Source organism: Watersipora subatra, chromosome 4, assembly GCF_963576615.1.
Source record: "Watersipora subatra chromosome 4, tzWatSuba1.1, whole genome shotgun sequence".
In the NCBI taxonomy this organism is placed as follows: domain Eukaryota; kingdom Metazoa; phylum Bryozoa; class Gymnolaemata; order Cheilostomatida; family Watersiporidae; genus Watersipora; species Watersipora subatra.
This window is the reverse complement of record NC_088711.1, coordinates 54,438,100-54,452,170: the sequence shown is the minus strand read 5'-3', so window position 1 is coordinate 54,452,170 and position 14,071 is coordinate 54,438,100. Positions and strand designations below refer to the sequence as shown.

At 35.5% G+C, this 14,071-nt stretch overlaps 2 protein-coding genes across 3 annotated transcripts in view; both read left to right on the top strand.

Moving 5' to 3' along the window:
• Positions 1 to 12,061, top strand: part of LOC137393033 (band 4.1-like protein 3) — a 51,597-nt gene extending 39,536 nt beyond the window's left edge. For both annotated transcript variants that reach the window (XM_068079416.1, XM_068079415.1), the window contains exons 10-12: positions 8,330 to 8,608; positions 9,298 to 9,522; positions 11,373 to 12,061. In XM_068079416.1, the coding sequence (XP_067935517.1) occupies positions 8,330 to 8,608; positions 9,298 to 9,522; positions 11,373 to 11,462 (594 nt within the window). In that variant the 3' untranslated portion in view covers positions 11,463 to 12,061. The remainder of the gene's footprint in view (positions 1 to 8,329; positions 8,609 to 9,297; positions 9,523 to 11,372) is intronic.
• A 590-nt stretch (positions 12,062 to 12,651) lies between these two features.
• Positions 12,652 to 14,071, top strand: part of LOC137393730 (phosphoglucomutase-like) — a 65,954-nt gene continuing 64,534 nt past the window's right edge. The window contains exons 1-3 of the mRNA XM_068080411.1: positions 12,652 to 12,950; positions 13,484 to 13,646; positions 13,807 to 13,952. Of these exons, the coding sequence (XP_067936512.1) occupies positions 12,711 to 12,950; positions 13,484 to 13,646; positions 13,807 to 13,952 (549 nt within the window). The 5' untranslated portion in view covers positions 12,652 to 12,710. The remainder of the gene's footprint in view (positions 12,951 to 13,483; positions 13,647 to 13,806; positions 13,953 to 14,071) is intronic.

Sequence of the window (14,071 nt, the reverse complement as noted above, 5' to 3'; positions counted from 1 at the left end):
CTACGACTTGAACGCAATAGCTGATATCAACTATCGCAGCGATAGCAACTAGTGACATCATTTCGCACATTTTTCTTCGTTTTGTCGATTTAATCTTGAGACATCCTAGCAGTCAGATCACCTCAAACATCAACAGAATCGCAAATGATAGAAAACTACTGCTATTTTTTGATAAAATCTAAAATTTTGAGCAAAGTTCATCTTAAAGACAAACCTGCAGAAGATTGCAGTACTTACTCAATGCTATGTAGCCGCACCTCACCTAGAGAGAATAAAGATTTTAAAGGTCAACTCTAGCACAAACGTTTATTGCATCACCAGTAGCAAATGAGATAACAGTACGGATTGGGGTTGGAATAATATTTTTGTGTAATTTAGACCGAATACCATTTTTTATCAACATTTTCAAGTCGTAAAGATTGAGGGAAAATATTTGTGGCTTTTGCAAAATATCGCCTAGAAACAGCTGCGATCCTGTATAATTGTTTAGAATGCTCTCTTTTTAAACTAGATTATCTAAGAATTGTCCATTCAAGTTCCTTATTCGTGAAGGCAGAGCGTCCATTAACAGGTTTTAAAAGGATCACTTACAAAATAGCTAATTTTTTTAATTTCCTATTTGTGTGAAAAAAGAGTTTCTTATGAGATATCTTAGAGGTTCTTAGAGAATCTCCTGAGATTCTTAGAGAGATCTTTATGCCACAGCTAGCATCGCGAGTGTTTTTTTAACATCAACATCATTGCAGAAAAGTGAATCATCATGGTCATATAGTTGCTACAATATGTACGATGGATGCTCTAACAATGTAAATTATCTGTTCTGAGAACGTTTGTGTTATACGAGCAGTAAAATATGTGTAAATTGTTTAATCTGTTCTAAAATCTTTTCAAACTCACTCTTTTAAAGACGTGGTTGCGTCAAATTTGAGTTGATTTTAGAAGAAAGTATTTTTCTTTGTCTATCAGTTGATATGTTGTTTGTTGTGTTATCAGTTGATATGTTGTTTGTTGTGTTAGGCGATCTCATTGTCAAGATATTTAAAGATTAAAATCATTCGCGAAAAAATTCAATCGCGGTAAAAACGCTCAGGCCAAAAAACATGCCCAGATTTTCCCAAAATGATGTAACACGTGATACAACCTGTTTCTATCTCTCGTATTCACATCGGCTATTGCTATTAAAGTCTAATCCTACGCGGATCTATTGGCATATATTTTATCTTGTATTTGCTCGTGTCGGCTAGAATAAAATTTTATATCCAGCTACAGATGCATTATTACCAATGTCTCAAGCGTCTCAAACAAGGAAAATTAAAAACTTGTCATATTAGCTTATTCTAAATGCTGTGTTAACATCTTAGTACCGACTACCAATTCTACCGGTCTACGGTAATTCTGTCAAGCAAACTATGTAGAATAAAGTCATTGTATCGGCACTGTTCCATCGCTACCCACACTAACGTTATGCAACCTCTCAAAAGCTCTGGCTACATTATGCCCTTCACCTATCCTGGGGGTGGGGCTGTATATATGGCGCCTTACAGTGCCTCGCGTTGCGCGTTCACAACCCGAGTTGTACAACTCGAGTTGTGAACGCGCAACGCGACTTTTCAAAAGTAAGGTGCAATATACTGGTATTACGGTAGCATAACCGTAGATCTGGTTATATTAACAATGGTATATCAATAGGCACCCGTTAGCTAATAGAAATAAAACTATGTATGTACTGTAAAACTAGAGCTAATAGCGAATTATTAGAATTATACTGTGCCGAGTTTGCAACTCGAGTTGTACAACTCGAGTTGCACAACTCAAGTTGTACAACTCGAGTTTGTAAATATAACTCGAGTTGTACAACTTGGGTTGCACAACTCGAGTTCATCAAAACCCAAGCCGAGTTCTTTCAACAGCAACTCGAGTTCAACAACTCGGTTTGAGAACATCTCATCGTTTCATTTTCTCTAGCTATATGGAATTTTTTTGTGCATCATTAAACGCCGTTGAAATAATTTCTATGTTCATTTTCGGTGTTCATTCAGTTTCTTGTCAGATTCTAGAGAGATGACTCTTTTTTCATTTGAAAAAGAAGTTGCCTGGCTGGCTGCGAATTTCTTTTTCCCAAACAGGTTTACATACGGCAGTAAAATTTTGGCTCATGATTGGCTTTAGTAATTGAGTTTTAGTAATCAAAACTTACATCATTACATTGGAAATCAATAGTTATAATTAGAAAGAAACACAAAATTCTAAATAACGTAGCAAAACTGATGTTATCATTCAAAAAGTGCTGTTAAAACATAAGAGGCGCTCACTTAAAACTCATTAATTTAAGCCATTTTGAATAAAATTTTGGAATTTTGTGTTCCTCTCTAATTATAACTATTGACTTTCCATGTAATGATGTAGGTTTTGATTACTAAAACTCAATTACTAAAGCCAATCATGAGCCAAAATTTTACTGCCGTATGTAAACCTGTTTGGGAAAAAAAATTTCGCTGCTCGGTTCTCATATAGATTGTTTTTAGTTTGCTTTTTACATTCTACAATTGTTTTTGTCTCTTTATATTTATAGAAATGAGTATGCGCAAATCTCGCCAATATATATAATTTAAATATGTATACATATTTAAATTATTATTATTAAATTTCTGTAAATGAGACACCCCAATTACTCACTTTGCTTTCTTTATGAACCCGTGTTAGTTTTGCGTAACACAACTCGAGTTCATCAAAAACCCAGGCCGAGTTGTACAACACGGCAACTCGAGTTGTACAACGCAAGTTGTGAACACGCAACGCGAGGCACTGTAAGGCACCATATGTATATCATTGCCCACACCAAAAACTAGTTTCTTACTACTGTAAGTAAAATAAGCGAGCTTCGTCTACGAAAAGAATATTTGGCGAAAACAACTACATCTTTAAAAGTCATGTACATTGTATAGTCGACTGTCAGCGTTATCGAGCCATTATCGGTATCAATGTGTAGAAAAAAATTCACTGGTCACATTTGATTAGTTGATGCAAGTACTAAAAAAATGGTCGAGCTATGCAAAAGTGCCTGTCCATGCAGCTCTGATTGCACTTCATAAATCCATCTATCAGAAAAGATTTCAGCACAGGTTTCAACGGGGCTATGATATATTCAATGTTCTGAAAATCATGTTTTGCATTATCTTCAACATTATTATTTTGTTATGTAATTTTTACAAGCAAAAATATGTTCATTTCAGCATAAAGCTTTTATTAAAAATGTCCATCAAGTCGTGGCCACTCACATAGTTTCAGCTGATACAATAAGACAAATTCATCTACTGCAGCAAGCTCAAACAAAACATCATGGTTTATGCAGCACACATTCAAGTCTCTCTTTCCCATTTATGGCAGTTTCCACCCTGACAAAGCTGCTTCGGCTGGTGGTAATCAGTAAAATAAATACAATAAATATATGTCATTCATAGATATGTCATTCTAAGGCGGATCTACTGAAAGCTTTCTAATTGGGAGTTAAATAGATTGCGAGTGTAATTTTAACAATGAATAAATGTTTAACAAAAGCATAAGTACGCCAAGCCAACGATTCAAAGCTTTGGTTCTGGAAGTTTAAGATTTGCATTGATCAATCGATTTTCTTCACTTTCTACAAGTGAGAAGTGAACATCTAAAGTCAAATCATAAATCCAATTTACTAGCTATAACTGCCAAAGAAAATTTGAAGCAAAAATAGCACGGTGAAACGATAAAAAAAAATAAAACGATGATTGGTGATAGCAAAAAGTTATAATTTTATTAATTAGTACATGTATTAATGAGTACTAAAAATATTCCCTTTAGTATATTCACCAATCTAAGCCATTGTACTGCTAGATGCTATGGATTAAAAAGAAGCCGTCAAGAACTCACTGTACATACATCTCTCGCACGCACAGGAAATTACATTATAACCTCAAACAGAGAAATATAATCTGAATGTAAACTCAACAGTATATCTATAGGAGACTCAAAGTAAAAGATAAATTTACCTCCATTCTCCGATCTTCCTCCGTAGCACTTTAACCACCTGATGCCCAGAAAACTCGGAGTCGCTTCCGCAGTAACTTTACAGCAATTTTTATAATTCTGTTGTTCATCAATAAAACGTGTCGATCGAGTAATTCATTAAAGTAACGATGTTAATTAATTTAGTAAATATCGATTTCCATGCGATTTAATAATAGAGTAAAATCCCTAAATTGAGTTATCACAGACAACGCTTTTTATGAGTGATAATATTTATTACGATCTATATAAAAATTTCGTGCTGATGATTGGCTAATGAAGCGACCTTATATTTATCGCTTGTGGACTCTTTTCAGATGTATTACTAGTTACGTCACGAATGAAGCACCCGCTGGAATGTGAGCTTTTTAAAAGATGGCCTCATTCAAACGCATATATCTCTGGACAGGATTGGTTCACAAAGACAAAAATGGCATCAAATTGTAGCTGATGTTTTAGCCTTTTATTGGTCTTAATTTCTTCAAATCGACCTTTTTGACGCAACCAGATCTTTAACCCTTTCAAAAAGGAAAAGATTAGACTATACTTTTTAAATTACAGTTAATGTAATTTTAAAATGTACAGAAATTGTGGGATTATTGTTTCAATCGAGAATTTCTCTCTTTTTCATTACTGACTCGGTTTATGGTCAATGATTACGGTAATTTTATAATAAGTTACGAGGAGCCAACAACTTCATTGTCAATTTAAATCAATTTTTTGCAGAAAAAATTATTTAAATGGAATTGCAAATTCTCTCATTTAAATAGAATTTGAGAATTGCATAGAATTCATGCTTTATGTTATACTAGATGAATGTCTGGTGTTGGCCGGGTAATAAAAATGTCTTTGGAGAGAAAATTTATTTTTATTTAATATATACAACATTGACTATTCTAACTTTTAAACTTCACATCATGAGAAAAGTGTATTTTGTGCAGTACAAATGAATTAAAGGAAAAAGAAAACAACTGTAAAGGTTTCCAAACTTTTTCAAACAACTGCAACTTTTAAATTTCATATGAAAGTCTTTTGTTGAAAGAAATTAGGAGGAAAAATAAAACAGTAAGGGTGTTTCAATGTGAATGTGAAATCATTAGCAAGTAATGGCTAAATATAGTCTGTTTTGCTACAATTACAGTGAAACATGGATAACTCGCCCTCGGATATAGCGAACACATGGTTAACTCGACTGGATTTGCTTGGTCCGTTCCCACGCAATGATAAATGGCTCTATGTAACTCGAATTCAACACTGTTATAACGAACTGTTTTTTGCCCAACGGCTACCGAAACGGTTGCTATCGCTTTAGAAAATCACTTTATTCCAAGCCATAGAGGTAAACTTCAACTTTTCGTAATTCATAAGCGTCGTTATTACCTCCATCGGCAAAATATTTTTGTCAACGACTGTTCTAAAGGTTTAGTGAAATTTGATTTATACTGCTATACGATGAATAGCGCGGACTGACCCGGCCACGGGCGCAAGGATTTTCGCCACGCACATACAAAACAAAAATCGCAAGTTGTTTTGTATGTGCGTGGCGAAAATCCTTGAGTGCGTGACCCGGCTAGCCTCTGACGAATAGTTTTCCGAAGTTGATTCCGTGTTGAATCAACGTCGGAATGTTGAATGTTTAAAACGTCTTAAAATTTGTTTTTATTAAACGTATACGTTTTCTTAGCTAAAAAACTATTCATCGTTTGACCTAAACACAGAATACGTGTGTACATTCAATAAGTATCCATTCAAAAAGCGTGAGTGATATACAATGTACTGTTAAACCTCGTAAAACTTTTAATTGAACTGCCTCGGAGTGTTGCTTTTAACGAATCCCAGGTAAAGTAAGGTAATCTTTCCATAAACTTCAAGAAAGATCGGCAAAATTGATCGTGGGTAAAACGCTCAAAAGAAAAAAGATGTCTTTTCTTTGAGCATTTCAACAACGATCAAGTTTTGCCAATGTCAATCTAAAAAACGTCCTGGCAATAACATCACCTCAAACAACAAACCAATCTCAAGTGATAGAAAAATCTCTATACTTTTTGATAAAAACGTTTTAAACTTTACATTAGAAGCATTTAATTTGAAACAAGCCATTTGTGCTTTTGATTTATATTATAGTTTGTATATGTTCATGTATCTACTAATAAATAAGTGAATACATGGACTTGTGACAGTGTTCTGATAACTTGAACACTCTGATAATTCGAACACTTTTGCTCGGTCCCTTGAAGGTTGAGTTATCCGAGTTTCACTGTACTATGAAAGATTATTTGGTATACAATTATATGATTTTAGTTCGTTTCAGTGTCGGCATCGTAAGGTGAAATATCGTATAGACATATAGAGTGGTATAGAAACCCATGGTAAATTATCTAATGCAATCTGCTGCCTGTTAAAAATCCTCATCATTAAAATTAGTAAAAAAACTATATTAGTTTCGTGCATTTTGTGGGTATTATCTGCAAAAAAATGTGTCATTACAATGTACTACGTGCAGATTTCTTGCCTTCAAGACAGACATGTAACATAAAACGCTGAAACTAACTTACATGAATTCAGCTTACTAAAAACATACATGTACTTGAAAGAAGTTTTCGTATGCTTTTCAGTAATTTTTTAATTAAAGTTTTATCACTTATCTGTTTGCAAATCTGTTTTTACCATAACGGATGACGCTGAGCTGACATATAATCGCCAAATTCTAATTTCGAGAGAAGTTATTGTTGATATCATGGTGCAGAAAACAAACAAGCCCTAGTACGGCAAGGATGAAAAAGTATCGTGTTTCATAGAGTTTCAATTAATACCTCATTTAGTGTGGGCAATTGTAAAAAGGTATACAGTATATAATAAGATTGAGAGAATAATAAGGACTGTATAGCTCAGTGGTTAAGCGCTTGGTCTAACAACTTACTGTTGCGATTACCGTGAGATCAAATCCAGCAGATTGTGAGCTTTTACTTCCAAGATTTTAATAGCTGTAGCTGGACATATCGAACTACACAAGTACACAGATACAAACAAACTGAGATTTAATATATTGAAGATGTAATTTCTTACTTAACCCTTTCGCGGGCGAATTTTCAAAACTAAATCAGACTCCCAGGGGCGAATTAATTTTCCAAAAAGTCAATTTTTTTAAAAGGTTCATACACTTTTCTGTGTGTTATTATGTGCATATATCTATGTTTAAAGGTGCATATGTATACATGTATATGTCCATAGGCATATATATATATATATTATAAACAAATAAAAATGTATAACATAAAATATATGCTTTTCATACTAATTGTCTATTTACGAATGATATTTTCGAAAGCATTCTCCTTTACAAAGGCCCACATCACAGTCTTTGCACCATGTTCTTATTCTTGTAACAAAGAGCTCCCACAAAAATGTACTTCCTGGATTGACAGGCTCAAAAAACTTTTCAAAATACTCTACTGGTTGAGCATCTACTGGAATAAATACTGGGCCTGTCACTGCTATAAACTGCTGAATTGTAGGAGATTTATCTCTGTTTATGTTGGTTATATTCTTCCAGGCACTGGCATCACTCCTACTCACATCTTCATCATTACTGCTACCAGCCTTTTCATCACTGTCACTTCCAGATATAAAGTCATTCCAATCACAATTCAAACCTGATTCACTGTCATCTCTTGCTACTAAATCTAATAAGTCACTGTCAGCTCTGAATCTCTTAGTAATTTCGTACTAGTACTTGCTTTATTAGAATAATCTCGGGAGGTTCTTTTAGAAGTCGCCATGACGGTACACTAAAGTCAAACTCTCAAAAAATTCGGTAAATAAAAGCTAAAACCGAAGCAAGAAAAATAAAAGTTGATAAATTCTTTAGAACAATTTTCTAATTTTTTTCAAAAGTTTATTTATTCATCACTGCTAAAAACGATCGTTTTTTTCAACCTTGAAGTCAATTTTTGAGGCTAACCGAAACTACTATATCGTAGTTTGCTATTGGTAAAAAAGTAAACAAAAAACGGCATTTAGCTAACCAGAAACTGCAATAATAAAATACGTTACCGAAACGACAAAAACGTCGCACTGCCCATTAGCAGCCGTATCGCAAAGCGACAAAAACGTCGCTCTGCCCGCGAAAGGGTTAATACGACGCAAAACTTCCCATAAATACTTCACATTGTGTAGAATTTACGTTATAGGAGCGTTTACTGTAATTTTAAAATTCAGTCAGAAAGTCTTTCAGCATATGAATCTCAAGTTCAGCTCGGATTCTGCCTTCTTATATTTTCACTTTTTACAGGGACACAGGAGCGAGCGGTCTGTGCAAGAATTAGAAGAACATGGCAATTTTTCCTACGATGATCATCTAAATGATAGCACAATGACGAGGGGCCCTGTGAGCACGCGGCTAGGTATGGCTGGTGTACCCACTGATACCCGGTACCAGAGTGCAAATGACCTAGAAGCCGGGGACTACAACCCGGAAACTGGTCAGATGGTCGGCCACAATACGACACTGAACAGGAATGGTGGAATGACTCCTAGCGAGTATGAAAGCTACAGTGATCTTGTTAAACCAGTAAGTTGCACTTGGTTTATTGCCGTTTCTTTGGCTTGATTGATGTAAAAGTTTCTACTTCGATGAATTTTTCATTTTGCTTTCGTTTTTTGATGAACACGTAAAGCTTGAGCGTATGATTTGTAAGACTTTATATAAGAGTATTGCGAATGAAGTTGCACATGCTATAATTTAATTGGGAAAAAGCTTTTGATCCTATCATATTGTTGCTTGAGTCTGCTCAGTCACTTTTAAGAACTGATAGTTTTTGTTATTTTGGTTATCATCCCGCTGACGAAGTAATCAGGTCTATTAAAATCAACTCGATATAAAAGTTGTTTTGAAATTCAGGATAGACAAGAAAGCAAGATGTATAGCCTAAAGCAATAACTGAGTAATAGATAGTAAAGTTGGTTACATCATGATATTAGTGGCTACTGGGTGTGAAATTCTGTTAGCTTAATTTTCATCTCTTTTTTTTCCTGCAAAATTGATGCAGTCATTTGGGACAAGTTGTACCTTTGGAAAAGTGTATGTGTCTTAATTAGGGCAGTTTGGTTGATGTGTAAGCATGATAAAAACAGCAGCAAAACATAAGTTTACCTCACACAATTAAGTGGTACGCACAAATGCCAGTTTCAAGGTTAGTCGCAGCATTTAGGTTTCTTTCTCCTTTTAACCAAACTCATGTTTCTAGTGGATTTCTGTAGGAACATACATCACACGTAGCTACACCGCAGTACCCACCAGGAGTTGGTGAACTGCCTCTGCCCTGCTTCAGCAACCAGTCAGCAGGAGTCACACCTAATGGTGCGCTTGACTTCGCCTATCCCCTTGCGACTGTTGACAGAAGTGAGAAGAGCGTAAAAGAGAGAGAGACGAAATTGAAGAATCCACGTATGACTGTTGATACGACTGCATCTATCGACGACCAGGTAAACAATAGAATTGCTCATTTCATGTGCACCACTTGTTCCCGATGCCGAGTAGTGACAACAGAACATGTGATGGGGTACAGGACACGTGATAAGGTACAGGACATGGGATAGGGTACAAGACATGTGATAGGGTACAGGATACGTGATTGGGTACATAACACGTGATAGGGTACAGGGCATGTGATATGGTACATGACATTTGATAGGGTACAGGACATGTGGTAGGGTACAGTACATGTGATAGGGTACAGGACATGTGATAGGGTACAGGACATGTGATAGGGTACAGATATATATATAGTCATATATATATATATATAGTAGATATCTATATATATACTCATGCTACAGACAGTACTGTTTCGGCTATTGAAGCCTCATTAGTGCAGCTCAGAGCTTAGGCTAGAAACACAAATCCCATATATATATACAGTCAAACATGGATAACTCGTCCACGGATAGCTCGAACACATGGTTAATTCGAACATTTCCTTTGGTCCGTTCCCACGTAATGATAAATTGCTATAGATAACTCGAACTCAACACTGTTAATTCGAACTGTTTTTTTGCCCAACAGCTACCGAAACGGTTGTTTTCGCTTTAGAAAATCACTTTATTCAAAGCCATAGAGGTAAACTTCATCTTTTCGTAATTCATAAGCGTCGTTATTACCACCATCGGCAAAATATTTTTGTCAACGACTTTTCTAAAAGTTTGGTGAAATTTGATTTATACTGCGATACGATGAATAGCACGGGCTAGCCGGGTCACGCGTGCAAGAATTTTCGCCACGCACATACAAAACAAAAATCGCATGTTGTTTTGTATGTGCGTGGCGAAAATCCTTGAGTGCGTGACTCGGCTAGCCCGTGATGAATAGTTTTCCGACGTTGATTACGTGTTGAATCAACGTCGGAATGTTGAATGTTTAAAACGTCTTAAAAAATGTTGTAATTAAACGTATACGTTGTCTGGGCTACAAAAAACTATTCATCGTTTGACCTAAACACAGAATACGTGTGTACATTCAATAAGTATCTATTAAAAAAGCGTGAGTGATATAGAATGTACCGTAAAACCTCGTAAAACTTCTAATTGAACTGCCTCGGATTGTTGCTCTTAACGAATCTCAGGTAAAGTAAGGTAATCTGCATAAACTTCAAGAAAAAACGGCAAAATTGATCGTGGGTAAAACCCCAAAAGAAAAAAATGTCTTTTCTTTTGAGCATTTCAACAACGATCAAGTTTTGCCAATGTCAATCTGAAAAACGTCCTGGCAATAACATCACCTCAAACAACAAACCAATCTCAAGTGATAGAAAAATCTCTATACTTTTTCATGAAAACGTTTTAAACTTTACATTAGAAGCATTTAATTTGAAACAAGCCATTTGTGCTTTTGATTTATATTATAGTTTGTATATGTACATGTATCTACTAATAAATAAGTAAATATATGGACTTGTGACAGTGCTCTGATAACTTGAATGCTCTGATAATTCGAACACTTTTGCTCGGTCTCTTGAAGTTCGAGTTATCCATGTTTGACTGTATATTGTTTTTTACTACTTACAGAAGAAAATATTTTACACATATTATTAGAAGTTTTTTTGTTTTATGTTGAGCCTAATATCTTCTATTCTGATGACATGACCTGCAGGGCATTTTGAGGATAATGCTGTGGTGAAAAGCTTTGTATATGGTTTATTCAGGCTTCAAATGGACTGCATGATAATCGCAAAGGTGCAACCATGCTCCTTCCAATCCACATGGTTTTAGCTTGACCCCAATATTTTGTCCCATCTGTTCTTGGTAGCCCTTATACTTTGAATTGCTTGTTGTTTCAGTTGCTACTGGATGCGATACTGGCAGTTACTGGCTTAGACCCAAGGCTAAATGTTGACAAAGTACTCATAAAGACCGAGGAACAACCTTGATTCAGGCAGTGCGTTGCCCCCACCCATAGATTTTAGTAGTCTGTAGTGCTAGTAGGGCTGCTCACGATGAACTCATGTTCTCACTCACTGTACATTAGTGCAGAATGTATGGTTCTCACTTCCCATTAGTTTAAGTTTGCTGGTTTTTCAAAATTGTTGGTTAGATCTTCATCCATCAACTTTGCAAAATAGTTAGTCTTTGAATATTCTGTCACATTTATGGTCTAGTCTATAGCTTACATATAGCTGTTCCTTCTCTTGCACTTAAACTTCAACTTTCTTGCTAAATAGAGGATAAGGGAAAGTGAGTGGATAACCATTCATTGTGTTTTGATATTTTACATCTGTAAATTTCAGACTCCTTTGGTCTTACGTAGTTGTACAGCATTGCTACAAGAGTTTCTTTTGGGAGTTATTTTCTCTGTTTATATATCCCATTTTTCCTACATATCGCTCCTTGTATCATTGTCGCAGCTTCATGTCATCATAATGAAATTCTTATAGCTTGAGTTCATATTGCTATTAGGTCCGGTGGCCGACACCTACGTCAAGCTTACATCTGTTTCTCCAAGAAAAGGAATGTTTTTCATTATCTGACATTAAACATATCTAAGCGATATCAAATACATAATATGCAAATAAATGGCTGACATATGGCAGTTGTATTGTTCTTGTATTTGTAACAATCTAAATAAAATTACCCATTTGAGTATTTGGCGGAAACCTTTTCCGGGATGCAACCTACCTTTTACTTGAGTAAGAGGGGTGTATCATACCGTAGTGGTACGCTCCAATTGAACGTACATCTGCAGCAGTGTATTGTATCCCACGAGTAGTACTCGGGTAAGGTAGATAATATCTCATACAATACTTAAAAATTACAAAAAATTTTCGACTGCTCATAAGGTAATGTTATAATGACGCTGATTATTATAGACGTAACATTTTTATTCTTAAAAGCTAGCTTCTCTACTACGGGACTATCGTTATTTCAACGCTGCTCGTTAAGAAATTTTGCAGATTTGAAAAACTAGGCTATTTTAAGCGATTCCAGTACGTGCATTTATGTTATTCCATAACCTCATTTCTAAATACGCAGTTGAACCCCGCGATAGCTATACTAATTGGATTACGAAAGTACAGGCTATACCGGTGAACAAACCCTGGAGTTGGAGGGTCAAGCTAGTTCGGAGCATCGGGACTGGGCCGAGGCTCGATTTCTGCAAATTACATAAGGTTGTACCAGGCATGGCTTGTACAACTAATATCAAAACTTTATCGTATGGTGACCAAAAACCTGGTACGAGTGGTTTGAGAAAAAAGGTCGCGATATTTCAACAAGCACACTATTCAGAGAACTTTATCCAAAGCATTTTCGATACTGTTGGACAGTCCATTCAATCGAACACAATTGTTGTTGGAGGCGATGGACGCTACTGGGAACCTGAAGTAGCTCGTTTATTGATTAAAATGGCTGCTGCGAATAAGGTGAGAATAAAAAAGTTCTAAACCTCTATGTTCGTATATATTCATTGCTTATTGTATCATGTGCAGTGTTTGTTTTATGATGCCTTCTTAAAATTCGTAGCGGTGCAAAAAGCTCTGAAACTTTTTTACTTTTGAGTTTTTAGTGCATGATTGGTCTATAACATAAATTTATATTTTATAAATTTGAGTATACAAGTACAACCATAGGTGCCCTTCATTAGCTAGTTGGTTTGGTATGAACTGTTTACAAGAGGATTGGACGTTTGTTAAACTTGAAAATATTTGGACAGATGTAGGCCTACATAACAAATTTTATTGGTTATGTACTTGATATTTTTTGTTAGTTTTGAAAAAACATATAAAATCGTGATTTCACTTTTGCATTTCTTTTTTTGCATTTGAAGGGTTGTAAGCTAACAACAGTTTCTATTCTATAACAATCATGATTTACATTATTTGCAAAGTGGTTGTAGGCTATATCTTTGTTACTCTTTCAAATTGTATGCTGGTAAGCTAGTTCTCATTTTTGTCAGGTTAAAAAGGTGGTAGTAGGTCAAAATGGAATAATGTCAACGCCAGCAGTTTCTCACTACATCATAAAACATGGTGCAATTGGAGGAATTGTGCTTACAGCCAGCCACAATCCTGGAGGCCCACTAAATGATTTTGGTATAAAATACAATGGTGAAAATGGAGGTTTGTATTAGACACTTTTTGTCATACACTGCTTTGCCAACTAATGCTAATTGCCTGTGCAGTCATGATGAAACTACTCGTGATAAGAAGCAAAACCAGTTGATTACTGATAGCTATGCCGTTTCACAGTTGCGATTTGCAGAATTGTGAACATTTATAGGCCCTGCTCCATCTTCAGTCACAGATAGGATATACACTACCAGTAAGAATCTCACCAACTACAATATCTGCCATGATCTAGATATTGACATCTCAGTTGTGTCTAGTCATCAAGTCGATGTGGATGGTAATTCCTTTACAGTAGAGGTGAAGTGTTTATATTACTCTGATACTTTTATCAATCTTAATGCCAACATTCTTTTCTTCTGTGATGAGATGTTGTGGCTGATGGAGAATTGGAGGGGTTTCTTTTTGAGCTATTATCT